Source organism: Balaenoptera ricei, chromosome 15, assembly GCF_028023285.1.
Source record: "Balaenoptera ricei isolate mBalRic1 chromosome 15, mBalRic1.hap2, whole genome shotgun sequence".
In the NCBI taxonomy this organism is placed as follows: Eukaryota; Metazoa; Chordata; class Mammalia; order Artiodactyla; family Balaenopteridae; genus Balaenoptera; species Balaenoptera ricei.
Window position 1 is genome coordinate 13912050 of NC_082653.1, and position 15657 is coordinate 13927706.

At 44.6% G+C, this 15657-nt stretch overlaps 1 protein-coding gene across 1 annotated transcript in view; it reads right to left on the minus strand.

Moving 5' to 3' along the window:
* Positions 1-15657, minus strand: part of EYA2 (EYA transcriptional coactivator and phosphatase 2) — a 258658-nt gene that overhangs the window by 28034 nt on the left and 214967 nt on the right. Inside the window, exon 10 of the mRNA XM_059899040.1 lies at positions 8716-8805. Within this exon, the coding sequence (XP_059755023.1) occupies positions 8716-8805 (90 nt within the window). The remainder of the gene's footprint in view (positions 1-8715; positions 8806-15657) is intronic.

Below are 15657 nucleotides of genomic sequence, written 5' to 3' on the forward strand. Positions count from 1 at the left end.
AGCACCTTGAAACGCTCCCCCTCCAGCCCACCCTCCAGCCTGGCCACGCCTGATTCGGGCCAGGGATACCTCTGTCAAAACCTTTAGGTTGATCTTGTTTCTTATGAAGGACTCTTTTCTTCCATCCACTCTGTGGACCCGTATTCCTTCTCCAATTCACTGTTCATCTCAAAACTGTATCTTTGGGACTTCCCTGGTGGCGCAGCGGTTAAGAATCCACCTGCCAATGCAGGGGACACGGGTTCCATCCCTGGTCTGGGAAGATCCCACATGCCTCGGAGCAACTAAGCCCATGTGCCACAACTACTGAGCCTGCGCTCTAGAGCCCGCAAGCCACAACTACAGCACCTGTGCGCCTAGAACCCATGCTCCACAACAAGAGAAGCCACTGCAATGAGAAGCCTGCACACTGCAACGAAGAGTAGCCCCGGCTCGGGGCAACTAGAGAAAGCCCGCGCACAGCAACTAAGACCCTATGCAGCGAAAAATAAATAAATAAAAAAAAAAATTGTATCTTCTGTGAAAGATAAACGTCCCAGCCTAGAAGTCAGCTTGGCCTGGGATCAGATCTCCACTCTACTCTTACTAGCTCTGTGACCCCTGAAAAATGACCTCCCTGGGCTTCATTCTTCATATGTAAAATAGAGATTAAAAAAAAAAAAAATCTCCCTTTCCAGGGAGATACTTGTGAGATTTCAGTGAGAAAATACACGTGTGATGCTTGGCACAGGGTAAGAGCTCAATACGTGTCAGCCCTGGGCAAGTTAACCTCTCCGTGCCTCAGTTTTCCCATCTCTGAAATGGGGATACGTAACAGTATCTACCTTCTGTGACTGTTGGAAAGGTTAAATGAAGGCATGCAGGTGAGCCCTTCGGGCACTGCCTGGCACAGTGAGCTCTCAGGACATGTCAGCTGTCGCTGTGATTGGGTTTATTATTCTCACCTGTGCCCCCCACTCGGCTCCAACCTCAGTCCACATCCTTCTTTCTAGAAATGCATTCAGATCCTTTGTTTATTGCTTTGTTCCCCTTGCAGGGGGGAAGAGAAGGTGCCGTAGTAGTTTAGTGTGGTTTAGGTTGCTGTTATTTGTGTGACTTTTGTTTTGCATATACGACGTGAAGATGACATGATAATTCATGGAGGAGTTTTTCATCTTTGTCTTCTTCGTTTACACTGGGAATTTCTCCTCCTCTTGCTGTCAGACCTTGCTCATCTTCCTCCAGGCTTCCTGGCTGCACCAATCCTCCCTGCTCTCCTTTTCCCTTTGAACCCACTGTCTACAGCACTGTAGAGTCTAGATTTCCTGTTGGGAATCTTCTTTCTCAGCCAGATGGCAATCGTTCTCCTGGGGGAGGCAGCACAGCACAGTGGATAAGTGCAAGGGCCCTGGAGCCAGGTTGCCTGGGTCTGAATACTGCCACTGCCAACTGTGTGACTTTGGGCTGTTCGCTTAACCTCTCTGTGCCTCAGTTTCTTCATATGTAAAATGGGTGTTATGGACTGAGTGTTTGTGTCCTCCCCAAATCCATAGGTGGAAGCACAAACACTCAGGTGGCTGTATTTGGAGAGGGGGCCTCTAAGGAAGTAATTAAGGTTATGTGAGGTCATAAGGGTGGTGCCCTGATCTGATAGGATTAGTGTCCTAATAAAAAGAGACAGCAGAGCTGGCTAGCACATGCTTTTTCTCTCCCTTTCTCTCTCCCTCTCCTTGTACACACACTGAGGAAAGGCCATGTGGAGACATAGTGAGAAGGTGGCCTCTACAAGCCAGGAAGAGAGCTCGCACCAGAAACCACATTTGCCAGCCCCTTAATCTGGGACTTCTAGCCTCTAGAATGGTAAGAAAATTAATTTCTGTTGTGTTAAGCCATACAGTTTGTGATGTTTTGTTATGGGAGCCTGAGCAGACTGAGACAATAGGGATAATAATAGTGAAGATTAAACAAGTTAATACATGTAAACTGCACAGAACAGTGCCTGGTACCTAGTAAGTATTCAGTAAATGTCAGCTGTGATTACTGTTACTATTATTATTATTATTATTATTATCATCACCATCCTAACTGAAAATGTAGGTCATGTCTTACAAATTTAGGGTTCCAGAGCTTCACTGTCTCATAGAACTTTCTACAATGAGTACAATGAGGTAAATGTTCTGTCCAATATGATAGCCACCAGCCACATGTGGCTAATTACATTAAAATTATTTAAAATTAAACACAATTAAAAATTCAGTGCCTCGGTTGCACTAGCCATATTTCAAGTGCTCAATAACCACATGTGGCCAGTGGTTACTGTATTGGACAGTGCAGAATAGAACACAGACATCCCTAGGGCTCTAGGGCATTGGCTTTCAAGTGGTTTTGACTGTGACCTTCCATAAGAGATACATTTTCTATCACACAGAGATTTAAATTACTGAAACATAATTGATATCACTGAGACAATTTCTCAAACAATGTTCACCACTACTATTTGTGATGCACCCTATCATACCCCTTTCAATCAACTTTCCTTTTTAAACGTTTAAAACCGTAGCTTCTAATTATTAGGGAAACATAAACTACAATGAGGTATCACCTCACACCGGTCAGAGTGGCCATCATTAAAGAGTCAACAAATAACAAATGCTGGAGAGGGTGTGGAGAAAAGGGAACCCTCCTACGCTGTTGGTGGGAATGTAAATTGGTGCAGCCATGATGGAGAACAGTATGGAGGTTCCTTAAAAAACTAAAAATTGAGTTGCCATATGATCCAGCAATCCCACTCCTGAGCATGCATCAGAGAAAACTCTTAATGTGAAAAGACACATGCACCCCAATGTTCACTGCAGCACTATTTACAACAGCCAAGACATGGAAGCAACCTAAGTGTCCATCAACAGATGAATGGATAAAGAAGATGTGGTACATATATACAATGGAATACTACTCAGCCATAAAAAAGAATGAAATAATGACATGGTGCAGCAACATGGGTGGACCTAGAGATTATCACACTAAGTGAAGTAAGTCAGACACAGAAAGACAAATACCATATGATATCACTTATACGTGGAATCTAAAATATGACACAAATGAACTTATTGACAAAAGAAAAACAGACTCACAGACATATTGATAGAAAACAAACATATAGTCACCAAAGGGGAAACGGGGGGATAAATTAGGAGTTTGGGATTAACAGATACACACCACTATATATAAATTAAACAACAAGGATTTATGTATAGCACAGGGAACTATATTCAATATCCTGTAATAAACCATAATGGAAAAGAATATGAAAAAATATATCTGTATAACCGAATCACTTTGCTGTACGCCAGAAACTAACACAACATTGTGAATCAACTATACTTCAATAAAACAAACAAACAAACAAAAAATAAAACCTCAGTTTCATCCTAAGCAATATCACCTATGAAATCACTGGCATAATGTGTTAGTCATTTTCCCCCTAAAACAGTAATAAGAGAAAAATTGTAAGTTTAACAACAAAAAAATTTTTTTCAAGTAAAAGCAAGTTACATGAAGCCTGGATTGTGCTCTACGCTAGTGGATCCATAAATATGGTGCAGCTGATTGACTACTCTCAAGGGCTTGGTGCAGTTTCTCAACGGGGTGCCCCCGGCATTTTGCGTGGAATCATTCCTCGTTGTACAAGGCTGTACAAAGTGCTGGGTTATGTGGCATCCCCGGCCCCGACTGCTAGGAGCCAACAGTTCTTCCCCCTCGTGTGATAACCCACACTTCCCTCCCATTTCCAAACTCACCCTCCCCCACTTGACGATAATGAGGTTGCAGACATGGAGAGCCCGCTCTCTGAGAACGAGGGAAGACGGGAAAGCGAGGACGGGGCTGTTCCTCGCCTGAATCTGCCCTGCTTTCCCCCACTCACCTCTTCACGCAGGGGCCACGAGGACGGATGGTATCGCCTCCCCCACTGCACACTGAGCCCCGAAATCAAACCCAAGAGGACTGTGCTCCCGGGCACCTCCACTCAGCCGGGTCCGGCCTGGCTTGGGCAGTGGCACATGCGCAGTTCAGTGAGCCCGAGGATGCTTTCATGAGCTCCCAAGCGGCAGGTGTGTGAATTTCAATCAAACCTCCACCCTTGCTCCACAATCCAGCTGACATTTCAGATGAGGGTCCTCTGCCCTGGATTTTACTGCAAAAGAAGTAGCTCTCGCACAAAGGCAAGTTGGCCGGGTAATTGTCAATATTTATGCCCAAACTCCAGCAACTGGCTGTCATTTAGGGCCAGGTTGTTCACCACTGTCATAATCTTTGCCCTATCTCTGCATTACATGTATTGTTACTGAATTATGATAAAATCGGGGATTGGGCAACCTAGTTACCTTTTCTAGCTCATCATACAATAAACATATAATGATTTAAATTAAACAATTTGCCCCTGTACCATGTAAACCCCCCTTGCACAGTCCCAGTGGCACATGCAGCCCTCTGGTGGGGAGGCCCATCTCTTGGGCATGTACCGTGTGCCAGGCTCTCTGCTGACTGCTTCCGTGTATCTCCCATCATCCTGATGACCCTGGAAGTTAGGGGCTTTTCTTCTACCCATTTAACAGATGAGGAAACTGAGGTTCAAGGAGGTGGAGTGACTTGCACAGGTCACACAGCCAGGAGATGGTGGAGCCAGGACTCAAAGGCAGACTGAACTGATTAGCAGACACTTGCCCTAAACTCTGGACACGCATCCCTAAAGTCCTGAGATACAGCTGAACTAGGCACCTACTTTGTCTCTGACCAGTCCTCCTCATGGAATCCCCGCCCCATGAGCACTTTCACCTTTCAGTCCGGGAACCGACCTAATGCAAACACCTGCTTCCACCATTGCCCCCTTTGGTCTGTTCTCCACCCAGCAGCCAGAGGGAGCCTCTGAACGGCGAGTCAGGTCATGTTGCTCCCCTGCTCTAAATCCTCCAATAGCTTCTGGTCACTGTTAGAATGTTACCCAGGGCCTTATGATGGCCCAGAGGCCCCAGGTGATCTGTCTCCCCTCCCCCAAACTGCCCTCCACCGTCCTTCCTGCTCTTTTGCTCTAGCTGCACTGGGCAATCCTTCCTGTTCCTGGAACTTGCCAACTCTGACCACGCCCCAGGGGCTCTGCACTGCTGTTTTCTCTGTCTGGCACACTCTCTGCCTAGATGCCCACATGGTCCTCTCCCTTACCTCCTTCAGGTCTCTGCTCCAATGTCACAGAAGCCTTACCTGGTTATACCAAGTAAAATAGTCCCTGGGAGCATCTCCTCCGGCTCTGCTGGTCTCTCTTTGGAACACTTTATCTGACATTTTATATTCAATTGTTTATGGTCTGCTTCCCCAACTGGAAGGTCAATGCCGCCAGGGTGGGGGAATCTTGCTGTGTTGTTTTTTCGGTTTTTGTTTTTTTGCCACTGAATCCACAGCACTTAGAGCAGGGCCTGGTGAATGCTAAACTCTCCATAAATCGCTGCTGCTTGTGGGAGCTGATCTCCTTATTTAGAGATGGCACTGCAGGCTCAGAGCAGAAAGGGATCTGACTTCGTTCCCTAAACCCCATCATCTGACCATCCATGCAGGAGCCAGGCTCCAGCCCCGAAGGGCCTCCCTGGGGAGCTCCACCGGGCTGCCCTTCAGATTTTGACGGGGGCTCCCTGCACCAGCAAGCAATATGTTTTCACTTGTGTCTTAACTTCTGCATCGTATAACACGGTTTCAATTCTGCTAAGGTGCCCTCGGGGCTTCTGGCACTGGGGACATTTTGGAAAAAAATGTAGAGAGTAAAAACAAACTGGCTTGTTTTTACTGAGTAGCTCCAGCTGGTAATTAAGATCCTTTTCCAAGAGGTGCGACTTTGACTTTGGGGTCAGCGAGGAACAGCAGATGGGGCAAGGTTCTGAAGACAAGGGCTAGAACACACAGCAGTCCAAAAAATACCTGGCTCTGAGCCTCAGGTTCAACCAAGATGGACAAAGAAAGGGCTTACTATGTGTCTACCACCTTCACTGCGTGAGAGCTTCAAACTCGTGTATCTGCCTGTCGATCTGGTGTTTCACTGGGGTGTCCCAGACATCTCCGACCTCATGTGCCCACAACAGAAGGATGGATTCTCCCATCTTCCCTGTGCTGCCCATCACAGAGAACAGCACCATCACTCAGGTCAGGCCAAGCCCAGGAGCCCCTCTTGACTCCTCTCTCCTCTCACCCCCACATCCAACCCGTCAGCAAGGCCTCTCAGCTTTCCTGCCATTCTCCCGGGGCCCACGTCTTCTTCCCATCTTGATCCAACCCATTTTTCGTCTTTTGCTTGGAAGTATCTCTTTGCTGGTCCCCCTGTCTCTACCTTTCCCGTCCTACTGCCTATCTCCATGCAGCAGCCAGAGTGGTCATTTTAAAACATAAATCAGGTCATGTGGCTCTTCCCGTTTCATGCTCCCTCGCCCCATGGTTGTCCAACTCTGATGTCTATGGCTCGTGTCTGGCTCATGCCTCCCTCTCCAGACTCATCCCTCCCAGCCGCCCCCTTGCTTTCACTCACTGCACTCACCTGTCCTTCTTGCCGATCCTTGATGACATCACACTAGTTCTCACCTCAGGGCCTTTGCACCTGCTAATCCCACCTCCCTTGGTCTCCACCTGGCTGGCTCCTGTCATCATTCAGGCCTTGGCTCAAGCGCCACGTCCTCGAGATGGCTTCCCTGACCCCCTCGAGAATGCTGTTCCCCTACCCTACTCCCTCACCCCCAACACTCACTATCACATCTGATTGTTTTATTTTCTTCACGTCCTTTTCACTACCACAAGCATGCTTGTTTATGGATTTGTTTGGTTGTTTACTGCCTGGTCCCTGGGGATTCAGGGTGAATCAGACAGACATGGTCCCTCCTCTCACAAAAGTGACATTCTAAGCAGGAGACAGGGAAAAACTACATCTACCCTGGACTTTTCAGCTACAAGGGCCAATAATTTCCATTTTTTGCTAAAGCAAGTTGGGTTTTGCTATGTGCAATCAGCTGAGTCTTTACTACATTAGGCTCCATAATACTTGCTGAATTCAATTGCCATGTTTTTTTTTAATTAAAAAATTTAATTTTAAGTTCTCTCTCTCTCTTTTTTTCCCCCCAAGACATAAGAGGACTTTGTAAAGGGAGCTTGCATATTGCTTTTGGCTAAAGAGATAGTTTTGGGCCTCGATGCTACTGGCATTCTCCACTACTCCAAAGCTCTCTTTCTTTCTCAGCAAGTTTTTTTTTTTTTTTTAATTTAGTTATTTATTTAGGCTGTGCCGGGCCTTAGTTGCGGCACGCAGACTCTTGGTTGCCGCATGCATGCAGGATCTAGTTCCCTGACTAGGGATTGAACCCCGGCCCCCTGCATTGGGAGCATGGAGTCTTACCCACTGGACCACCAGGGAAGTCCCCTTCCTCAGCAAGTTTCTATCTCAATCCTCTCTTTGAAAAAGATGTTGGGCAGAGAGCATCAATCTCATTTCATAGATGGGAGGACTGAGGCCCAAACGGCTTGCCGAGACTGGACGGAACACAAGATCGATCATTTCAGCAAGGATTTCCCTTTCTGGACTCTAGGACTGCAGACTGGGAAGGAAACTCTGTATCCTTTCCTGACGATAAATGAGTAATGCTCTCAGTTGGCCAGGACAGATTTGGAATTTATAGCCTTCATATTACTACTTCACAGTTGAGTACCCAGGGATTTTCCAGATTCTAAGAAAAAAATATTCCTACTAGGATAAATAGAATTGTTCTTTTACATGCAGTTTTATTTTAGGTTGCCTTTATTTTTCAATCTGTTAAACCAATAACGAGAATATAATTTACAAAGCTAGAAGATTCCCACATTAATCCTCTTATCAACCAAAAAAACTTTCCTCACCTTGGAGAAAGAAAGCTGCTTGCTCTTTCATTAGGGGTAAGTAGTGCACTACATTTCCCTCCTTGCTTTGTCTACCAGGAAGCTCAGAGAGACTCAACTGCTGTAGTTAGCCTGAGCCAGATTTTTTCTGGTACAATGCCTCACCCTTACTCATTACATGGCTTTCAATTCCTTTGCCTTTGCTTTAGTAGCTCTACTTTAAATATGTTTTCTATTTGAAATTCTTCCCCAATCTTTCTGACACAGGCTGGGTATAAACAAACGAATTAAATTTATTTCTGAAGCTGCTCTCCTTTTTCCTATCTCCCTTGCTACTTGCTTAGGGGCACAGGAGCAGATACTTTAAATCCGCGCGGCCCCACTGCTCACTCTCTCTCTCTCTTTGTAAAACATGTTTTCAGGAGAATGTAAATTGTTTTTAAAAGCTTCCATCCTGGCCCACTGCTAATTATTCCTGACCCAGGAGGATCTGTACTAATTTGCCTTAATAAACTTTATTAAATAGCAAATTTCAGGAGGAAGAAACTACGAAGCCTTGATTGGATTAGTAAAACTGCCAGTGGACATCACTGCTAGAGCAGAGAGAAAAGCCCATTAACCGTAGAGAGGGAAGGTGGGGAGAGAATCCGGTCAAGTGTGTTTCCAATAAGCCATGGCTGGCCACAGTTTTGTGCCTTCTTGGGGGTTGTGAGCAAAAGTTTCTAGCCTCCAAACGAAAAAGGAAAAAGAAAAGGCAGTGTCTCTGCCCCCAAACCAGATGCAGGTGATTAAATACAGCGACTATGGAATGAAATGAGCAATCAAGCAATTCCAAACCTCCAGGTCATTGAAGAACAGATGTGTATCTGCGAGGTTGAAGATCATTTCTTCCATCATGAGGCCGATGCGCACGGACGCCGTGGTGTCCTGTTAGGAAGAAGCAGAGAAAAGCACAAGTAAGTGGAGTCACTGTCATCTCAGCCTCCTCTCCTCCCGGCCCACCCCTGAATGGCGGATCCGGTCTGTCCTCATCTGCGCGCCTAGCACACGGCCTAAGATGTGTCTCCGGGTGGGGTCAGGGTGATAATGTTGCACAGCTTCTGAGATTTCACTTCTACTTTTTCATCATTTCTATTTACCCTCGTCAGTGTTTAAATCTCCCCCCACAAATATGCCCCTGGAATGGCAACTGTTCAGTGTTGCAAGAACCAGAAATGGCTGTAGGAAAGGAGAGCCTCTTGGAGAATGTGTGTTTCCAGGGAGGCCTGAGAGATTTCAGGGAAAGCAGTATAAACTATGTATAAACTACTGGGAGAGCTGGGATGTTGGTTCTCTCCTTACAACAATCGCTCTATGGCTATAGCCCTCCTCCTCCTCCGGCTATTTAAAAAAACACTTTTATCTAACAAGAGAGGATTAACTACAAAAACAAACATATAAACAAAACCCACCGTAGGGGACTTCCCTGGTGGTGCAGTGGTTGAGAATCCGCCTGCCAATGTAGGGGACCCAGGTTCGATCCCTGGTCCAGGAAGATCCCACATGTTGCAGAGCAACTAAGCCCATGTGCCACAACTACTGAGCCTGCGGGCCACAACTACTGAGCCCATGCACCACAACTACTGAAGCCCATGCGCCTAGAGCCCAGGCTCTGCAACAAGAGAAGCCCCCGTAATGAGAAGCCCACACATTGCATTGAAGAGTAGCCCCCGCTCTCTGCAACTAGAGAAAGCCTGCGTGCAGCAATGAAGACCCAATGCAGCCAAACCAAACCAAAGAAATCACTGTAGTACATCCATACCCGAGAAAACGAGGCAGCCATTAAAAAAAATGGAGTAATGCTAGAACTCCTGACATGAAAGAATCATCCAGAAAAATAGTATTAAGGAACAAAGGCAAGCTGTATCACAGTATAGTGTGTAAAACACAGTGTACAATAAAAGGGTCCATTCTCTCTCCCTCTGTCTCTGTCTCTCCTTCTCTTTTCTATACACATAGCATGTAGACTGCATTACTCTTTACCCATATTTGGGGTCCCTTCCTGAAAACCTTCTCCCCGTAGGAAGATGATATACACCAGGGGCTGGCAAACTACGGCCTGAGGGCCAGATCTGGCCTGCTGCCTGTTTTTGAATGGCTCACGAGCTAAGAGTGATTTTTACATTTTTGGACAGTGTATTGTCTACGGTTGCTTTTGTGCTTTGAAGGCAGAGGTAAGTAGTTGTTACAGATCCTTATAGATCCTAAAATACTGACTATCTGGCCCCCTGCAGAAGAAGGCTGCTGGCCCCCTGATACAGATGCTCCCTGTTGAACTCAGATGTGACCATATGACTTGCTTTGGCCAATGAAATGTGAGCAGAAGTTATGTTTTGCTTCTGCTTGGAAGCTTTAAGAGCTAGTGCATGGTTCACCATGCTCTCTTCCCACTTCACAAGGCTAAATGTTCCAGATAAAAGCTACTCGGTTAGCTTGGGTTCCAGAGTAAAGATGATGAGAGTCAGAGCTGCAACAGACCACAATGGACACGTACTGTAAATAAGAAGTAGATGAGATTGTAAAGCAATTATACTCCAGTTAAAAAAAAAAAGAAGTAGATGAGATTTGGGGGATGTTTGTTACTGCAGCATAACCTCAGCTATTCCAACTGATACACGTGGAAAATATGGAGCATATGGCACATAATGGTTCTCAACCCGGGCTGCACACTGTGATGATCTGAGGAGCATTTAAAAATCCTGATGCTCAGGTCATACCCCTGATCAATAAAATCAGAATGGCCGAGGGTGGGATCCAGGCACCAGAAAAGTTTAAAGCTCCCCACTTGATTTCAATGTGCAGTCAAGGTTAAGAACCACTGGTCTAAAAGGAGAGACAACACTTAGTAATATTCCTGGTTGATATCTATTAAGTGCTTTCTCTGTGCCACTCTCAAGTATTAACTTATTTAATCTCCACAGCACTCTTTGAGGTGAGCACTAGTATTTTCCTATTTCATAGATGAGAGCACTGAGGCTCACCAAGTAACTTGCTCAAGGCCACACAGCTAGCGAGTGCTGGGATCTGAAGCCAAGTAATCTGGTTCCAGAGCAGTACTGCTTCAGAGGAGGCGTTGGAGGGGCCAGGACTGGGAGAGGAGTAAAGGGGGCCTTGACCTGTCACTCCATACACTTCTTTTCCCCGTTGAATTTTTTTACTGGGAGGCTGCATTACTTCTATTATAAAAATAAATAATGAATGACATAAACCCTTCTTGACCCATAAAAAAAAAAAAAAAAAAGGAAAAAACCCGTAGCTGGTGATCTCAGCTTCACACACACAACTGTGAAGAATCAAGCCCAGGAACGCAGCCATTAGGTGAAACATCTCATTAGGGCCCCAACAGCCAAAGCTTAGCACTCCGGATCCTGGCTGGAAGTCGCAGGGTAGAGCGCTCCATGAATAACGAAGAGAAAATGGGGAAAACAAACTTTTCAGGGCCAAGCAGGGAATCGTTGTGTGACCTGGCAAAAGGGTTTGGGGGTGTTTCCACACATTACTCATACCCAAACTATTTCACCTCTGCAGGATTGCACATTCTTTCTTGGCGAGGCTGTTTGTATACCTAACCACCTGTGCCCAGCCCTCCATGTACTAGACAGGAAGCAAGAAGAAGGGGCCATCCAGACTTATCCTCTGAAAGGATTTATTCAGAAAAATGTCAAGTCCCATAGCACACAAAACAGGAAAAGTAATTATTGTAGACAAAATGGCTTACCTATGACAAGTATTTGCATAGTTAGAAGAAGCCAAATCCTCTCTATCGATAAAGCTGAAATTATGACTTACTGATATTGGGAGGATGTGAAGAGAAAGTCTGCATGTGTGTGATAAAGGCAAGGGTGAGAAAAGAGAGCTAAAGTCTTAACTTCCAGTTTGGGAAGCCAGAGACCATGCCTAAAACAGAAAAACAAAAAAATCAAGATGTGGTCACAGAAGCAGGTTACTTAGAAATTTGGAGGTGAAGACCCAAAGAATCAGCAAGAGTTGAGAGTTGTTGCCTCTGCGCAGAAAGACAGGGTGGGGTTCGGGGAAAGTCGCTAGGGACTACTGTTTTTCGTAATTCTTTCCTTTGGAGAGCTCTATGGGTTTTAAACTCTATGCATATATTTCTTGGATTAAAAGAAAACTAAATTAAAAATAAAAGGAAACATACTCAAGTAATATTACCCTACAGTAAATATTAAACTGGACAAAGACCCATACATGTGAACAAGGGACATGTAAAAAGATGTTCATTACAGAACTGTCTGTAAATAGCAAAAGTTCAGAAACAATTTAGCTGTCCAGCCAAAGGAAATTAGAGAAATAAAATGTAGAATATTCATACAATGGAAAACTAAACTCAATGGAAAGAAATGAACCAGACCTCCATGTATTACCAAGGACACGTCAAAAAAAAAAAAAACAAAAAACATTGAGTGAAAGCAACAGTTTTCTGAAAGTTATATACTGCATGTTATTACCACTTATTAGAAACATATACAATGTTACTACATATTTTCCATGGGCACTTATATATTTGTAAATATCTGCAAGGATAAACCCAGAGTCAGAACAGCAATTACTTGTGGAAAGCAGAGAGGAGGAGACAGAGGAGTTCGAGGAGATGATCAAAGTGAACTTTAGTATTATCCAGTAAATTCTAAATGTTTTTTTAAAGAGAAGGGATTCAAACATTTCTTGTATAATTAAAAATTGAAACAAAAACTTAAAGACACCCAAAAGTTTCTGAGGAGAACCTTCAGAATACCCATCTATTCTCTAAGCATTCTCTTATTTCAGCTTTTCCTAAAATCTGCTTGCATGCTGCCTATTAGATTGTTTTGAACTATGTAGGGGGGACCTCTTTTCAAGACACTTGATAAAAACTAGTTGTGCTGGGGTGGAAAAGTCTGGAATAGCCCATGAAAAGCACAACTGTCTCAGGGGTTAAGTAACACAAAGTGTTACTCTGGGCCAGACCACTCTATCCAAGGAGAAAATGTTTTTTTCAGGGTTGTAAAGACTGAGAAACGAAGAAAAAAAAAAAAATAGTGGAGGCTCAGCATTAATTAATGTGAAAGACAGCTGGAGTGAGGACAGGATGACAGACATGGGTTTCATCTCATGCTGCCCGCTGAATGCGCCCCTAATATGCTCTATAAACACACCACCCTGGTCTGTTGGCTTAAGTTACCCTGTGCAGCTTGGAGCGGGAGGACGCCCTATCTGACCCAGCACATCTCCCAGTCAAAGAAAGCCTAAAACATGGGAGCCTTCATGCCATGTTCTTCAGCTAATAAAAGGCTACAGGCTAACACTGCAGGGCAGCACACGTGTAAACCCCTAGCCCAGGGCCCGGTATGCAGCAGGCACTCCCCAAGCGTTGGTTATTGTCAAAATCCCCCAGTCCACTTCCTCACCCCCTTAAGCAAAGAACCTGCTTCTGTAAACCCAGCAGGAACACCCCAAATCAGATGGTACTTTATTAAAGATGTGCTTTATGAAAGTACCATCTCACATGAAAACCATTTTCTTAATCACTACATAATCTTTGGATTAAAAAAAAATCAGTGGTTAATTTCCTAAACAAGCAACAGCAGAAACAGATTGTGCTTAAAAAAACAATCCATTTAAACCAGAATGGAGAACTGAGAAAAGGGGAGTTTTTCCAAAACAGGCTTCGATTTGTAAATTGTCTGTCGAAAGGACTGTGCTGGGAGCTGGTGGGGTTCGGGAGGATGGAATGTCATCTTTGTCTGACTCAAGAGTTTGTGGGTGGCTCTCTCCCCGTGAAGGTACAAATCAGAATAAGGCGCTGCAGATTTTTTCAATGTGCTCTAATGTTGTACAGATTTGTCAGGGTTCAGTTTTGATGGTGGCGAGGTGGGCTATACACGCATTCATTTAGGAGGCTGATGAGGATGCTTTGAGCGATGGAACCCGCCCGAGACAGATGCTGTAGACCTGGATGCAGCTCTGTAACCTAATTATCACACATTCTTGGTGAGGTTCTCTTAATTAGAGGAGGATGGTGAGGGCATTCACCATATGGGCCGCTCTGAGATCTGCCTTGTAGATCAGTAAGTTATTTTGTGACGTATGGCTGTATTTCCTGGATGGAGGGGAGAGGGTAAGTCTTTCCTAAAACGAAATTAATCTGATGTCAAACAAACCTGAATGAAGAAAACGGCATGTGGATTCCTGGAGGTTTCAAATCTGAATCAACTTTGCATTAATTTAGATGATGGCAATTGTTTTCTGTCAAGTGCCTCCATCACTCCCAAATACACAAGCTCTCCAATTTAAGCCGTATTCTTAAGAGGTCTACTTCCCAATCCCTGTGGATTAGGAAGCAACCATTTTCATTTCAAAAGGAGTCCAAGTTTTTAACCGAAAAGTTGTTTTTAATGAATCACAACTCTATTTGTCCAATAAAGAATTTCCTTTGCTGAATTTTCCAAGTTTTCTATTTTAAGCACGTAACGCTTTTGTAGCAGATGGTTTAATTCAACATTTAATTCTACCATGTTTAATTCAGAAGTGAGATCCACACACTATTTATTCAGCATCACAACCCTTTGAACAGAAGAAAGGCTCACCCCAAATTCATCTTGAAATCAACTTATATGACTGTGGTCTTTTGTTTTTTTTCACAGCTGGTTGGATAATAATAGCCAATCTTTATTGAGTGCTTTGCAGTAGGTTAACAGTGTGGGCTCTGAGCCAGACTGCTTATGTTCAAGTCCAATTCCACCTCTTACCAACTAGATGACCTTGCACAAGTTACCTAATGTCCATGTGCCCCAGTTTCTCATTTGTAAAATGGGGTTACTTAACTCATAGGGTTGTTACAAAGATTAAATGAGCTTTTCAAAGTCTAGGTTATAAACCTGTTAGTGAACATTTACTTTAAATGTCCAGCATTAAAAAAGAAAAAAAGGGGCTTCCCTGGTGGCGCAGTGGTTGAGAATCTGCCTGCCAATGCAGGGGACACGGGTTCGAGCCCTGGTCTGGGAAGATCCCACATGCCGCGGAGCAACTAAGCCCGTGAGCCACAATTACTGAGCCTGCGCATCTGGAGCCTGTGCTCCGCAACGGGAGAGGCCGCGATAGTGAGAGGCCCGCGCACCGCGATGAAGAGTGGCCCCCGCTTGCCGCAACTAGAGAAAGCCCTTGCACAGAAACGAAGACCCAACACAGACATAAAATAATAAATAAACTTAAAAAAAAAAAAAGTATAAGTATAAAAAAAGAAAAAAAGAATAGAAAAAAATACAAGAGAATCCAGGGGTCAGTAAACTGCCTGTTTTTGTAAATAAAGTTTTATTGGAACACAGCCATGCCTATTTGTTCACTTACTGTTTATGGCTGCTTTTGTGCTACAATGGCAGAGTTGATAGTTGCTACAGAGCCTAGCCTAAAGCCTAAAATATTTACCATACTTTCATAGAAAAAGGTGGCCAATCTCTAGAATAGATGACAAAATATCAGAGTACATCATACGCAGTAATGATGAACTTCTATTTTTGTTGGAGTGTGTGTGTGTGTGTGTGTGTGTGTGTGTGTGTAAGGGTGGGGGGATGCTGGAATTCAGGTCTGATCTGACTCCAGATTCCATTATCCTCTGGTTATGCCATGATGCTTCTTTGCTCTGAGGAAGTGCCTGACTTCGTGGCTCAGCCACGTGACTGGAAAGAAGAGGTGTGCTGCCCCCTGGAATATCTAGATGCAGTAGCTTCTATAGTACCTGGTGGT